At 47.1% G+C, this 16,088-nt stretch overlaps 1 protein-coding gene across 1 annotated transcript in view; it reads right to left on the bottom strand.

The window, feature by feature from the left end:
• The window catches only part of RNF17 (ring finger protein 17), a 50,642-nt gene extending 35,159 nt beyond the window's left edge, over positions 1 to 15,483 (bottom strand). The window contains exons 1-7 of the mRNA XM_048494713.1: positions 15,475 to 15,483; positions 13,842 to 14,038; positions 11,884 to 11,952; positions 6,188 to 6,343; positions 5,615 to 5,813; positions 2,926 to 3,091; positions 711 to 901 (exon numbers count right to left, since the gene is read on the bottom strand). Of these exons, the coding sequence (XP_048350670.1) occupies positions 711 to 901; positions 2,926 to 3,091; positions 5,615 to 5,813; positions 6,188 to 6,343; positions 11,884 to 11,952; positions 13,842 to 13,917 (857 nt within the window). The 5' untranslated portion in view covers positions 13,918 to 14,038; positions 15,475 to 15,483. The remainder of the gene's footprint in view (positions 1 to 710; positions 902 to 2,925; positions 3,092 to 5,614; positions 5,814 to 6,187; positions 6,344 to 11,883; positions 11,953 to 13,841; positions 14,039 to 15,474) is intronic.
• Between the last annotated feature and the right edge of the window lie 605 nt (positions 15,484 to 16,088).

The raw sequence follows: 16,088 nt of genomic DNA, 5'->3' as shown, positions 1-16,088 counted from the left end.
CAACAAAATGTTTCCCGCTTCCCTGAAACCAAGGCTGAAAACTGGAGGTGCCTGAAAAAAATGTCTGCTCTGTAGAGGACAGGAAGGGTCAAAGCGGGAGATTCAGCACAGAGTTCTCTCCCTCCCCAATGAGGGCATCAGCTTTTGGGTCAGATGAAGGCCCCTTCCACACATACAGAATAATGCACTTTCAATCCACTTTCACAACTGTTTGCAAGTGGATTTTGCTATCCCACCCATCAAAATCCAGCTGCAAAGTGCATTGAAAGTGGACTGAAAGTGCATTATTCTGCACGTGTGAAAAGGCCTATGGATGCACTCTTCGTTTCCTTTTCAAGAAACATTGAATCTGAAGGATCAGGAATGTATGGGGGAGGGGGATACCGGGCAATTCAATCCAGATATCTGTAGCAAGTTAACAGATCAACCACCTACTTTGAGACTGCATAGACATTCCCAAGAGCAAATGACAACCCATTCGAATATAGAAAAATAAGCAATTTGAAATCTAAGAACGGCAAGACAATTTAGAATTTCCTGCATTAATGACTAGTCATGCAACTAACTGCGATAATTAAGATTTATAAGACATTCAACAGTCTTAGAGGAAATATATGCACCAGCGAACCCTACAACATTTAATTTCAGGAGTACTCAGAACAGCTTTTGTGGATTATAAAAACATTACATGATTTTTATATAGCACATACCTTGCTAAATCCAAAAAAACTAATGCATCCCTGAGGGATATGGGCATGTCGCTGCTAATTTTGTTCGCTGGAGGTTTCATCAGATCGACAATAAGAACACCATTCTCTTCCCTGAACACTTTCATCTGAACAGCTTTGTTGTTTACCATTTTCAGAAACTGTGTTCTTGCCACTTTACTCCAACCTTCATTCTGTTACAGGCAGAAAAAAACACACATGTCTTTTGTATCCAAACTACCAGCAGCTACAAGAACACAGAAACAGTACCTTGAAAAACCAAACAGCAACTAATACTCAACACAGAAGAGGGACGTACACCTCTGGGCGCTAACAAGCACGCAACCTGACTTTCTTCAAATCCACAGCCATTTCATACATATGAAAAACTAGCAAACTAGCAATTGAGAAGGGGAAAAGTTCATCAGAATGCTAAAGGAAGCAGCTTATTTATAATACCAACATGGTCTTGGTCATGTTATCCCAGAAGCATAGCTCCAAGGGGAAAGGGGGTGCACAATGCACCGGGCGCGTGCCCCTGTGGGGGCATGGCGAGGGCGTTCCGGGGTGGGGCAGCTCTGGGGGCGGATGTTGGCATGGAGAAGAACACACCAGTGCACCAGGCGCTTTCTCCCCTTTCTACGCCTCTGTGCTATCCCCCAAAATGCAACAAGGGAAGTGAAACAGTGTACTCCGAGGGTAGAGTTCCCAATTTCAGGGGGCATTTCGATTGGGTCAGTAGAAGTAGCCAAGAAAGCTGGCTCCTTGGGCACAAATCCTTCTGCTGGTGGAAATGCAGTTGGATCTAAGACATTTCCTCCCCACACCCGAAATAAAATAAAGCCCTTGAGTGTGAATTCAGTGCTATCACATACAGAATAACTTGCACAGACCAGAAGGTGGGACCCTCTAGAAATTTCTAAAAACTTAAGGAGCTCCGGAATTTTCACACTTATGCAGAATCATTCCATGCACAAACTGAGATGATGACCTGCCTCTCGGTTCAACCTGTTGACTTGTGGAGAGCATGACCAAAGGAACTCCTAGTAGCAGAGATAATGTCCCAGTCTTCTGAGTTAGGACAGAAATATGTGAACTGCACAGGCAGCTCAGAGAACTGGTCAGCAACTCTTGTTTTATTCTTGGCATGTTCTGAGTAATCTCAAACATGGGCAATCAGCTACTTCTCTTATGATCATAAAACCACCATTGGTACTCACCAGAGAAAGGTCCTTTCCCTCTGAGTGATACAAGGACATCTTGTGAATGATTCCCACCAATCGGGGAGAAAGGAAGTGAATCTTTTTTCCTCTTCCTGTTTGGAGTAGGATCACCCTAAGATCCTTAGTTTGGATGACTCTGAACAGCAGTGAAAATTATCTAATAACTCAACAATAACCTCTAAAACTTCCAGGGAACAATATAGGAGGAAACAGGAAAAGGTAGTGTGAAAAAGTAAGCATCCACGTTACCTGACAGACAAAGACGTAAAGATGAACATGATATTTTGTTAGGGAGACAATTGCTGCCAGGGAGGGGCAAGATATCCTATCACTCAGAGGAAAAGGACCCTTCGTAGTAAGCACCAAAGGTCATTTCCCCCTGAGCTGGAGGACATCTTGTGGGACCTCCCAAAGCAGTGTCTCTTAAGAGGGTGGGTCATTGTCTGGAAAAGAGAGTACGTGTTGGAGCACTTTGCATCCAAAAGCTGTGTCAGCAGAGCTGTACATGTTAATCTTACAGTGTTGAAATTGTTGTCCATGCAGCAAGGTTGTCCTTGAACACCTCTATGGAGGAGTTTTTGGAGAAAGCTGTGTTGGCTGCAGCTCTTCAGACAGACACAGAGTAGCTCAGGTAACCAAGCAAGCTGCTTCTCCCCGAGGCAGGAAGAAGAAAAAACAGGGAAAGGAAAACAGGAAGAAGAAAAAAGATTCATTTCCTGCCTCCCTGATTGGATGGTGAGAATCATCCATAAGATGTCTTCTAGTGCAGGGGGAAATTATTAGGTGAAGATACTATTGAATTACATAAACCCATAAGGAGGAATGGACTACAACCAGTCAGCATTTTGACAAGGAAGTAATGATGTACTTTGCTATCAGTTTACCTTCTTAACATCCATCTGATAAATCGGTTCGTTCTTTTCTTCCACAAAGTAAATCACAGAACAGACTTATTACTATCACATGTATGTTTTCAGATTATACTTCTTACTTACTGAACACTTGGGAACAATGTCCTTCAAGGAACACTTCAGGGATAACTTATTTATACCTCTAAGTTGCGCCTCTATAAGAAAATCAGGCAACCTTATAGATGAGCACAAGTCTTCCGTGAATACATATTCTAAAGTGGCATGCTCTGGAATGATTGGAATAGCAATCCTGGGAGGGAGGGGTAAAGAGAAAGATGCTGCAAGTTATTTCTCACTTTATTATCAAGGAGCATACTTAAATATAAACTAGATTCTGTTCTTCCCAAGAAGCCTTTCTTGAGAACAAATTATTATATACCCAATCTTTATACTCAATAAAAACTATATTTTAATGTATTGTCGAAGGCTTTCACGGCCGAATTCAACTGGTTGTTGTGGGTTTTCCAGGTTGTGTGGCCGTGGTCTGGTGGATCTTGTTCCTAACGTTTTGCCTGCATCTGTGGCTGGCATCTTCAGAGGTGTATCACAGAGGGAAGTCTGTTACACACTGGATACCAGCCACAGATGCAGGCGAAATGTTAGGAACAAGATCCACCAGACCACAGCCCGGAAAACCCACCATAACTATATTTTAATGTTTCCTTGAAGTATTATTTTCTAAACTTGGGAAAGGAATCTGGAAAACAAAATTATACCATGTACTTAACACCTGGCATCTTGAGCCAGCAAAAAATTAGCATACACCGGGCAAAGAATGGGTTGTTAATTAATCTGTGGAGCAGTTAATATGGCTTAAGTGCGTGTGTGGAAAGTGCCATCGAATCGCGGTTGACATATGGCAACCTAGCTGGGTTTTCAAGACAAGGTACTAGCAGAGGTGGTTTGCAATTGCCTTCCTCTGCATAACAACCCTAGCATTCCTTGATGGTCTCCAATGTAAATACCAACCATAACCAACCCTGCTTAGCTCCCAAGACCTCGTGGGATGGGGCTAGCTTAGGCAATCCAGGTCAGGACACTTAGGTACATATACAGAGAGAATGAAGCAGATATTCTACAGTGTACACCAACACATTGAATATGAACTGACGTTTGCTTAAGCAAGCACTGATGTGGTTTGATCCATCTCCTCTCCACATTGAATGTTCTACACATGCACTATAGCAGCTCCCAGTTAACACGGCCGAGTTCAAATGGGATACCCTGTATAAATCAGGTATTGCTGGGATGTCACTGTAACCCTCCTGAGTTGATCTGGCCTGCAGTAGAAGGAAGGCCTACAGCTCAAATTGAGATAATTACTTATTTTTACAGGCCCAAATTGAGGAAAGACCTGAAGCAGCTACATCAGATGCAGAAGGCCAGATGAGAGAAAGAAGCGCTGCTTGATTAATAGTTTGGACGTTCTTGCTATTCTTTCATTATTGGACACTGTTAGTAGTGGTGACTGTTCTGAGTGCTTTTTCTTAAAAATGCACTGAAGATTTTGTACAATTGAATTGCGCTGCATATATATATTGCCTAAGCGCTCTCTCTCTCTCTCTCTCTCTCTCTCTCTCTCTCTCTCTCTCTCTATATATATATATATATATATATATATATATATATATATATATATATATATATATTTATTTATTTTCACTGTTATTTATCCTTAAATGATAGAAAGTTGTGTTAAGATTAAAGGTTTGTTAATTTGTTCGAGCAATTTCATATTTGTTTGTTAAGCCACAGGGTGCTGTCATATATTATTTCCTAAGTCTCCAATGGAGATTGATGTGGCCAAGGATAAGTAGGTTACATCACCATGAGACATTCAGAGTCAGTCTGAATGCCTGCTTAAAGCAGGATCAATTGCACATAATCCTAAATACTGCTCAATTTAGAGACACATAAAGAATTGCATTGCAAGCAGTGTCCTGGTATTTCAAGAAACTTTAATTCCACTCCCACCCACCCCCAAGTTTCTTCCCAGATATAAATCAATACCTACTGTAATCAAAACAACTTTCCCTTTAGGACCGTGGTGGCAAACCTTTGGCACTCCAGATGTTATGGACTACAATTCCCATCAGCCCCTGCCAATTGGCCATGCTGGCAGGGGCTGATGGGAATTGTAATCCATAACATCTGGAGTGCCAAAGGTTCGCCACCACTGCTTTAGGAACTTATGACAAAAGAGTGATATACAAAGTTTACTAGTCTTTTTAGATAAAGAAACTGTGGTTAAAGAAACTATGACATAGGTGTCAAACTGGCGGCCCTCCAGATGTTATGGACTACAGTTCCCATTATCCCCTGCCAGCATGATGCTGGCAGGGGATGATGGGAACTGTAGTCCATAACATCTGGAGGGCCGCCAGTTTGACACCTGTGAACTATGGATAAAGAAACAATGCACTACAACCTCATTGCAGGTGAAAATAAACATAGAAGCTGATACAGTGGCAACGTTTACAGAGGAATGATTCACACATAAGGCTTGTAGATAACTTGTACATTAATCTCAATGCAAAGGTAACCTTTAAAAGTGGTACAGGCTTGGTCCACACAAGTAAGGCCTGCATGTCAAAGGCTTTCATAACGGAATTAACTGGCTGTTGTGGGTATTCCAGGCTATGTGGCCATGGTCTGGCAACTACCAAACCTGGGCCACACAGTCCGAAAAACCCACAACAGCCAAGGCCTACGTGCCTACGGTATGGTGGAAGATACAGAGCAATAATTTAAGACACACCAGAAAGTCGAAAACAATTCATACCCTGAAACAGCTAGTGCTTCGGAATGTCCAAAGTCTATAAAGAATAGCTGCATCATTGCAACATCATAAATTTTGTATTTGGTTGGACCACATGGCATCCCCTTGTTTCTATCGTGCTTTGGAATTAGTTCAACAATTGTAGCACGGCACCACGTTCCACACACTTTACTTTTAACAAAGACTCCTGCACCTGAAACAAATTTTTAAAAAAGGGTTAAATCACTAAAAGCACCCGAGGAATGGATTTGCTAGAACAAGATGCCACATTATCATTTTAAATATTAACGAATTAGAGCTAGTCGTGCAATTCCTAAGGAGGTAAGTTTAGGATTGCGAAATTCCAAGAAGGTACATTTAGGGGACAGAAAATGAGATGTTCTGACCCAAAACGTACTCGAGGTTCATCTGAATGCCGACATGTTGTACTGAACAAATTTCACTAACTCCTCCTCCTCTTTGGTTTTAAATTGTAATGCAAAGTTCCTAGTAAAGAAGTGAACATCAGTAATTCTGACACGAGTGCTTTATTAGAAGAGCTGCTTAGAAATATTTAAAGGATGTTACCCAGTGCCAAGATGTCTGTAGGGGATGTATTCTTACTATTGCAGTACTGCTTTAATATTTTTTCCAAATGAACAATCAATCTCTTTTGTGAAAGCCTCCGAACGTAGAAGTGGCAAGGATTCATTACATGACTGACAAGAACTAATTCTGGAGAGCCTGTACAGGATACAGCAAAATGTGATGGGGGGGAGGGGGGATTAGTTACAAACAATCTTGAAATTAAGGCATCAGGATTTTTTTTAACACACTACTGACAAGTATACATGTAAAACTCTTGACTTTCACAGCAATATCGGAACACGTGAAACAAATAAACGTTTGTTCTACTATGGCTTCAAAAAACTGGGCATGTGGCATAGTATATCAAATAGTATATCAAAAATCACTTTTGCAGATCCTCAAGTTTCAGTTTCACGGACCTGTTAATGGAACTTTTAAAGAGACAGCTTCCTACTGAAACTGCTCCAATCATCCATGATCAACGGTTTAGATGTGTGGCTAATGCAGCTCCCAGCAAACAGAAATATAACAGAGAAATCCAATTTAAGTAGGCAAATAACTGCAACAGCAATTATTTGCTATCCGAGGGTGGATCTCTTTTTGTGTGAGTCCCTTTACCAATAATACACACTACTCAATTGCTGGGGTAATAAATTGGCCATAGCCATTTTATTGAGAAGAAGCGTGAGGCTAAGCATGGGTCTGGATCTGGTCATACGGGTGACGTGCGACAGCTCAGCAGGGCGGATGCCTCGTCCCGAGCTTCGTTCCATTGCAGGGCTCTGCCGGGCGGACGCTCCTGGCCAGAAATGTTCCCCTTCGGCCCGGTTCGACAGGGGCGGTCACCTCTTGCTGCTGTTGCTGTTCCCAAGGGGAAGGCGTAGCTCCCTACCCGAACCCTCTTCCCCATCCCCCGCAGCAATCACGCCTCGTCTTTGCTGTCCGAGGGTGTCCAAGCGTCTTTGCTGTCTGAGGGCGGATGCCTCGTCCCGAGCTTCGTTCCATTGCTGGGCTCTGCCGGGCGGACGCTCCTGGCCAGAAATGTTCCCCTTCGGCCCGGTTCGACAGGGGCGGTCACCTCTTGCTGCTGTTGCTGTTCCCAAGGGGAAGGCGTAGCTCCCTTCCCAAACCCTCTTCCCCATCCCCCGCAGCAATCACGCCTCGTCTTTGCTGTCCAAGAGTCTTTGCTGTCTGAGGGCGGATGCCTCGTCCTGAGCTTCGTTCCATTGCTGGGCTCTGCCGGGCGGACGCTCCTGGCCAGAAATGTTCCCCTTCGGCCCAGTTCGACAGGGGCGGTCACCTCTTGCTGCTGTTGCTGTTCCCAAGGGGAAGGCGTAGCTCCCTACCCGAACCCTCTTCCCCATCCCCCGCAGCAATCACGCCTCGTCTTTGCTGTCCGAGGGTGTCCAAGCGTCTTTGCTGTCCGAGGGCGGATGCCTCGTCCCGAGCTTCGTTCCATTGCTGGGCTCTGCCAGAAATGTTCCCCTTCGGCCCGGTTCGACAGGGGCGGTCGCCTCTTGCCGCTGTTGTCGTTCCCAAGGGGAAGGCGTAGCTCCCTTCCCCTTCCCTTCCAGAGCTATACTCATGCACCAAACTGCCACAAGAGCACGGGGGCCTGCCCCCGTTTCCCGCCAAACGCTTCACTCTACCCCAGCCACTCCCGCAAAGCCGCCTGGATGCAATGTAGCCACCGGCCCATGCCAATATCTGTGAGGTGGACGCTGTCGTCCCGGCCGGATCACGGAAGGATATGGCCGGGTGGGCGATGCTCTTGCTGTTACCCGCCAGCACAAACCGAAACGCAGCCCGGTCGATCTTCCTCCTGGCCACATCCACCCCGACCAGGGGCCCGGGCCCTGCGCCAGACGTGTCTCTCCAGCAAACTGCAATTGGAGGATGGTAGCACTGGGAAGGAGGAGGGAAACCGCACCCAAGCCGAGCAGCTTGTTGTGCGGAGGTGGCTGCGCAGTGAGATGTCCCACAGTGGCCCACAATCCACAACTGCTGCCTCGCGCCTCCTAGTAGGACTGAGAAAAGAAAAGGACAAGTTAATGTGCAGGGATTTGGATTATCTTTGGGATTATCCCTCAGAAATCTAGCCCTGCTATATACCTGGAACAACTTGTTAATTACAATTGCAGATGGGTCATGACTAGAGCAAGGTGTAACTCTTTTCCATCAGTACATCTTCAAGGTCGCTTCTCTAGTATTCCACAAAATGAGCGTTGCTGTCGATTTTGTCCTGATACAACTGATACACTTTCTCATATTCTGCTTCACTGTTCAAAATACAACAACATCAGAACTGATTTGAGAACTGTATTACCCACAGGGTTTATGCTCCTTTCTGATAAAATAAAAATGGCTAAGCTTCTAAATAACTCTAATGTTGAAATCTCTGAAGCTGTTGCTATATTTTTACTCTGTGTACTGTTGCGCAATAATGATCTTCTTATTGTATTTGGAATTCTTGACACACACCAGTTTTATGCCTAATAAAGGTTTTGGATTTGGTGCAGGGAAGGGGCGCCCAGAGTCCCCTGCAGGCCGAGAACCACCTTCGGCCCGCCACCTGTACCCTGGCTATGGGAGCAACCAAGGCCGCAGCCACAGCAGCGGCCCTGATCACGAAAGGAGCTCGACCCACAGCCTGGCTGGAATCCACCATCCTGCCAAAGTCAGGCGGGTAATGCAAGCCAGTCACTATTGGTCCCGGAAGCCAAGTCCCTATATACCAGGAGGGTGGGGGGGCTCCCCTGGCTGGCGCGGGGTACAAGTTGCTAGCTGTCGCTGCCTGCAGCGTCACTGGGGGGGGGGGGGGGCGACCCTTGGTTGGCCTTGGACAGTTGCAACCAGGTGAGCAGGTAGTCACCCTGGACAGCTATTTCCCACACTCTCAGGGCCTCCCCAGTCCACTCTCTGTGTGAGGCCTTCACCAAGTCACTGCTGCAAAAAAGGCTCCCCAAAAGGCCAACAAGAAGGCCACCTGGAACCAGAGGGCTTCATATTGCTTTGGGCAGATGGCCCCCGAGGGCTCCCAGAAGTCGCCCAGGAGATATGTGGAAGTTGGGGGCCTGCCCGTTGCCCGGGCGGGTGGGCACCCCACCCTGCCCTCGAAGAGCCCACCGTGCTGTGAATGGGAAGGAGGGGGGTCCGCCAGGTTAAGCACAGAATGTTGAGCAGCGCCCAAGTGGGGAAGACGGTCATTGCAATGTGCCTTGGGAGCCGGGGCCGGATGCTATCCGCCAAGGCCTAGCGCCTGTGGCCGACCCAGGCTGGAACCTTGTCCACCACCAGAGTCCAGGTCTTGGCGACATCACATGGGGCCATGACTAGCTCACTGCCCTGCGAACCTGCAGAATATTGATGTGAATATGGCCTTAACAGGGTGGGACCCCCTACCGGGGTGAGAATGCTGCTCGTGAACTGACTCTGGTCCCGACGCGTGCCCACGCCTGCGTCCGGGCAGTCCCTAGGGTTCCCCATTGCTAATTACGTGATTCCAAGCCGAGAGAGGCCACGACCCTCCAAGTTGTCCGCTGCTGCCGCTGTTCCAATGGTCTTGCATGGACGGATAAAACCCAAATCTGGCCCCCGGGTGCTAGCCCACACACCCCACAACCAACAGTGAGCCAATGTGTCAGCCATGCCAATTCCTCCGCCTGGAAGATACCTCACTGCACAAGAGACGTTAGTCAACCCTGAAACAGGTTACACACCGCCCTACAGGGTGCATGACCCGCTCAGAGCAAGAGGCCCAGCCATGGCTGGCCCCAAAGGTGACCATGGCCAAACCTCCCAATCTCGGGACAGATGGGCCAGTATAAGATGCCGAGCGCAGCCCACTTTCCAGCTGGTGCATGGCATTCAGCGTTGCCAGCCTGCCATGCCCTGGAACTCTGATGCCTCATATGTCACTAGGTCAGGGGGCACAGGACTGTTGGGGATGACATCGTGTCCCAACCAACCACGCCGGGTCTCACTGCAAGCACCAGCAATACCCACAAGAAGGCCGGGGTGTGCTCCCCCACCCCCTCAGTGGCGAAGTTTTCTGCTGGCTTGTCCCTGTGAACTCCGGGAGTCAAGAAGGGGTGCGAGTCAAGGGAACCTCTTGACAGGCTCACTGCCATGGCACCCCGCACCCCTCCCAGTGCCGTCCACTATCATCCCGCCCCAGGCCCGATGGCCATCACTTCCCCCAACCTGGAGGGTGGGGGGGGGGAGCAATACCGCCTGTCATCCTGTGGGGGAATGGCCTGGCGGGAGTAACTCGTCCTGCTGCCCTCAGCCACTACCCAGGTGCCACCTGGGGGGGCACAAGGGTCGCGATCAATGCCTGAGACCACCTGCCCCATGGTGCTAGGCAGCCGGGAAGCTGGCTGCCCAAGGGGTTCCGCAGCGTGTGCATCTACCCTGCCCGGTCACGCGTGCCTGCCCCATGAGGATGATGACCTGGCTGACCACCAGCAACCCAGCCCTGACCAGGAGAAATATCTTGTTCCCCGGGCGGCAGCTGTTTCCCCACTGCCCCTGTGGCCAGCTGGTGTGGACCTCTCCAATGTGTGCGCTGCAGGCCGGGAAGGCCTAGAGGCTCCCTAAAGGAGGGAAAGGCACGCATAAACCCAAACCTGTGTTCCGTAGCCCCCGTGGCCAGCAAGCGCAGAACCCTCCGTTGTGTGCCTTATAGTCTGGAAAGGCCTTGAGACTCCCTATAGGACAGAAAGGCAGGTATAAATCCAAACCTTTCATGTAAAGCGGTGGTTCTCAACCTGGGGGTCGGGACCCCTTTGGGGGTCGAACGACCCTTTCACGGAGGTCGCCTAAGACGATCGGAAAATAGTCTTTTTATATTTTATATTTACCAGTTTTATGGTTGGGGGTCACCACAACCTGAGGAACTGTATTAAAGGGTCGCAGCATTAGGAAGGTTGAGAACCACTGATGTAAAGAGCTCCCTGATGGCACCATGGAGCTGGAGAGTCTACCTGGCGGAGTGGGTAAAAGCCTGATTCCCCACTCCTCCACCCGAGCCACGGAGGCTCATTTGCAGGAGACAGCAAAAAACCACTCTGGAGCAAGAGTGCAGCGATCTGAGCATGCCCTGCGCACTCACCTGCCACAAGGAGAGCCCACTGAAGTGGATTGCGGGTGCGCCCATCTGTGAGCACCCCAACCCTCCAGGTCAGGGCAAGGCCATGCCGAAAGGCAAGGTTTGAGACACACCAGCAGGCAGCCGGCCAGGGGAAGGCCACTCCCCTCCACCACCATCACACAACCCGCGCCCTAGTCGGCCAGCTGCGCCCGGGAGTGCACGCAATGGAGGTAATAGAGGGAAGCTGCTTTGAAGTCTCGCTTGCCCCTCCTTTCCTCTGGTGACACCAGCCCTTCTCTAGCATGGCTCCTTCTCCCTTCCGCCCCTCCTTTAGGGGGGGGGGGCGTCACTGGCCTCGCTCTTCCCCATCCCCCGCAGCAATCACCTCGTGGTGATTCACAAGCGTCTTTCTTACTTCTGTGCACAAATACAAATATTGTTTAAAATCTCAGCCAGAGATATTTCAGCACTGACACTTGAAAAGGCAGCCAACTGGTGACCATGAACTAAATAAAGTGTTTCCATTTTACCAGTCTTTCTGATTTCTGCCTTTTACCCATAAACCATGTCCAAAAAGTTTCAAAACCAGTTGTTAATTGCATACCTGCTTTCACTCCAAATGGCATTACCCGTTTTTGGAAAAGTTTCCTCTGACGTGTATCCTCAGGATATTCTATGGAACACATTTTTTTGAAAAACATCGACTTTAATCAGACTTAAAGGTCATGTCTCATCAAATTCAAGTAGAATAAGTAGTGTCAAAGGCTTTCACGGCCGGAATCGACTGGTTGTTTTGGGTTTTTCCTGGCTGTGTTGTGGTAGTCTGGTTGGTTTTGCTCCAAAAGTTTCACTTGTATCTATGCAACCAAAATGTTAAGGAGCAAAAACGACAAGACCACAGCCACACAACCCAGAAAACTACAACAGCCAGTTAAATAGAATAATTCCCACACTATCAAATCAACTGATTTAAGTACCACCCACCAACAAAGCATCGGAGCAACACACCAGTTGGGATTCCTGAGAAATACCAGGAGTCAGGACTATCAGGACTTCTGAACTGATAACACAGTCATCCAGGGACACCTGAACAGTTGTATTTACAACATTTTTTAGAATAAAGACAACATCAAGTAATAGCTTTCAACTTAAAAACACACAAAGTGACTTCTATAAGCTGAACGGTACTACGTCCAACATACAAGAGGTACCAGCAGCTAGCATGAGCATACAGTTCATCAAATAAAAGAGGCAGCAGCAACCCCACACACAGATAAACAGCAGGTGATATCTGCTCCAGTGGTGGGATCCAAAAATTTTAATAACAGGTTGCGATGGTGGTGGGATTCAAACAGTGGCGCCGCTACAACACACGCACCTCCAGTCCCTATTGGACAGGGAGGTTGCTTTAGTAACCCCTTCTCGGCACTCAGAAAAAATTAGTAACCACTTCTAGAGAAGTGGTGAGAACTGGTTGGATCCCACCTCTGATCTGCTCTAATAGAGGCACACGTAGTCCAGTCATCTATCCAAGAAGCTATTAGGTCATGAAAACATTACCGTCAGATACCGGAAAAAGTCCCATTTTCAATAGGCATAGGTAAGAATAGACTTGGTACCCACTTGTTAGCCAAGCCAGAGTACCTTTGTTTCTGCATTTCATGGAGACAAATTCCACAACCGGGATACCGCCATAAAGAACATCCCTCCAACAGCCCGCCGTGTTAAATTGAGCCTGCAAGCCCTCTAGCAACTCGTGGAATTTTTTTGTCCTCCGAAATTGGGGAACACCAGTTAGCAACCTCAGTCTGGATCAAGCTGAAGCTTCTAGTTTTTTTAAAAACAACAACAAAACCGTGTCTCCCAAAGTCTAGGAGTAACTGTGGGGACATGTCTCTAGTTCTATTTCCAGGATAAACCCTGACATTCAAAACCCGTCCCAAAGTTCAGTCACTGCTGAAACGCATTCTGGAGAGGGTTTTTCTATTCATTTTTCCTGAAGATGTAATCAATAAGGTTTGAAAGATTACAACCAACTGTTTGCTCTTCAAGCTGTTTAATTTAAGTCATTTAGCTTAACGTCGGCCTATTATCTGACCAGTTTAATTTAGGTCATTTAGCCAGTGGTCGGCACACCATACAACCATTTCTAGACTGCTCCCTAAGTCGAATAAGATTTTAGAAATGGCAAAAGCACGCAGGGTCTGCCTCTTTTGGAGACGTGCCCCCTAACAGCATAATCATTTTGGTTACTTAGGGGGGCCCTATTCAGTACGGCCTTCAAAATAAGGATTTTTTAAAAAGTGCAATAAAGTCAATTTAAGGGCAGATGTCAGTTTGGAAAGAAATCTGAGCAGCGTAAACAGAGTGAGACCAAGCAAGCACAAAGGCATTCAAATTAGCTACATCATCATGCTGTACATGTATACTGCTCAATTAAAAACTTCACATATATTCTGCTACTTAACGAAATGGAACTGGCACTATATCAGGCTTTCAAAAAATGAAAGAAACTGGCCTCACGTTTAAATCACAGGCTGAATGGCAAGGAATGCTACTCACTTTCTGGATCATCGTCAATTATTTCTTCGATTATGACATCTGGAGCACACGCTGTCTCAGTTGATAATTGAGCCATTTGCTGGATTGGGGCAGAAGTGCCACCAAGCTGGACATCACATTCTTCCACACATATCTTCACATGGTTTTCCTCAAGCAATGGGTCCTGATTTGTTTTTCTTCTAGATAAACAGTCGTACCTAGATGAAGAAGTCACAGCGAGAAGGCTTGATTGCGACCAATAAAATTAATACAGTCACGTGTTCTACAGACACAGTAAAGCCATTTGGTCATTTTAAGATACACACTTGATTTACATTTAATGTCCTGTTAACACATTCGGTGTAGGTGTCAATTACACACTGTTGAGCACTGGGAGTGGGCAATCCATGCTGAAGTCTCCCTGGCCCAGCCACAGAATCTGTCTTCCATGGATTTGAGTTCAGCCAACTCTTTCAGCCATTGTATCATATCTCCCAGACAACTGGGTGACAACCCAGCCAAACCTCTGGACCAACGGGGCAAAAGAGGGTGCAAACAGCTGTTAAATAACATTGGGGGAGAGGATCGCTCCCTGTAGAACCCATTGGAGGGCCCCTTCCAGCTACATTTCTATTGACCATGCCGACTACCATGCACAGCTCTCTGAATCCTGGTCACTCTTGTCAAAACACCCTCAATCCAAATCTCTACCAATTCTCCCAAATGCTTAAATAGGAAGTGAAGAAGAGGAGTTTGGATTTATATCCCCCCTTTCTCTCCTGTAAGGAGACTCAAAGGGCTTTACAATCTCCTTTCCCTTCCCCTCGCCCCCACAACAAACACCCTGTGAGGTAGGTGGGGCTGAGAGATCTCCGGAGAACTGTGACTAGTCCAGGGTCACCCAACTGGCATGTGTTGGAGTGCACAAGCTAGATAAGTTCCCCAGATAAGCGTCCACAGCTCAAGTGGCAGAGTGGAGAATCAAACTCGGTTCCTCAGATTAGAGGGCACCTGCTGTTGACCACTACACCATGCTGGCTCTCTTAAATAAGTGTAACATTATTTAAGCTACTTGCAGAAGTATACTGGACACCAGTTCTCCTACTCAGGAAGGTTATACACCAGTGGTGGCGAACCTATGGAACGGGTGCCAGAGGTGGCACTCAGAGCCCTCTCTGTGGGCACGTGCAAACAGAGTCTCCCCCGCCCCCCCAAACATCTAGGCTGGCCTGGGCCACTGGGCTCAATTATTAGCATTAATCCTAAAACCTAGTTTTGGGGAAGCAGTGTAGGTAACCCTGTTAAGCGCTGTTAAACCCCACTGATTTTCATGCAAAGAACTAAAGCACGCTCCTTTACCTGGGAGTAAGCTCAGTTGCTGGCAATGGGGCTTGTTCCGAGTGAACCCTCCTAGGGTCATGATTCACCCATTGGAAGAGTTGCATGGTTGCTTCAAAACCGACTACCACCAAGCTTACTCCCGAGTAACGCACTCCTCGGAGTCAACCTTTTTTCCTAAACTAAAACTTCAGTATTCAGGTTAAATTGCCGTGTTGGCACTTTGCAATAAATAAGTGGGTTTTGGGTTGCAATTTGGGCACTTGGTCTCAAAAAGGTTCGCCATCACTGTTATACACCAAGGCAAGCAACTTACAGATCAGCCTCATGCAGGTGAATTTTCCCTATATTTTCAAACACAGAGGTACTCTTCTCACCATCTAGGTAAAACCTGTGGTGGGGAAAAACAAACACATACAAGTTTTATAAGCTGCTGGAAATATTATCTGCGTTTATTCTTTTTACTGACTGCAGACGATACATAAGCACTGGGGACCCTTCAGAGCAACAGATGATGCCACGGAGAGAAAATCAGCTGAAGGAATCAGCAACCCTCTCATGCCTCAAAGAAATGCTTTTCACTCATTCACAGGGGAGTTCTTTGGATCCCTGGTGGTATTTGCACGTTCTGTTATTTATTCCAATAATTATTTAGCATAGATGTTTTCTTTTAGTTTGTGCTTTCCCAAACTCACATGGAATTTTAGGCCTTGGGCCCACAGCATTTGAAAGGTACTCCACTTACCCATAACCCTATATCGATCCCCTGCTCAGGCAATAAAATGCTTGTGAGGTTCAAAGGATTTTATTGAAGGCAAGTCAGGAACAGTAGAAAAGACAGTTCTGGCAAAAGCGCGCCAGAGCAGTTGATAATATAGATCGCACGATCCCCACCCCCACATGGGAACAGAGTCAGTAATGTCCGCCATG

This window comes from Sphaerodactylus townsendi, linkage group LG04 (assembly GCF_021028975.2).
Source record: "Sphaerodactylus townsendi isolate TG3544 linkage group LG04, MPM_Stown_v2.3, whole genome shotgun sequence".
Classification (NCBI taxonomy): Eukaryota; Metazoa; Chordata; class Lepidosauria; order Squamata; family Sphaerodactylidae; genus Sphaerodactylus; species Sphaerodactylus townsendi.
The sequence above is the reverse complement of the archived record's forward strand: the minus strand, read 5'-3'. Positions and strand labels throughout refer to the sequence as shown.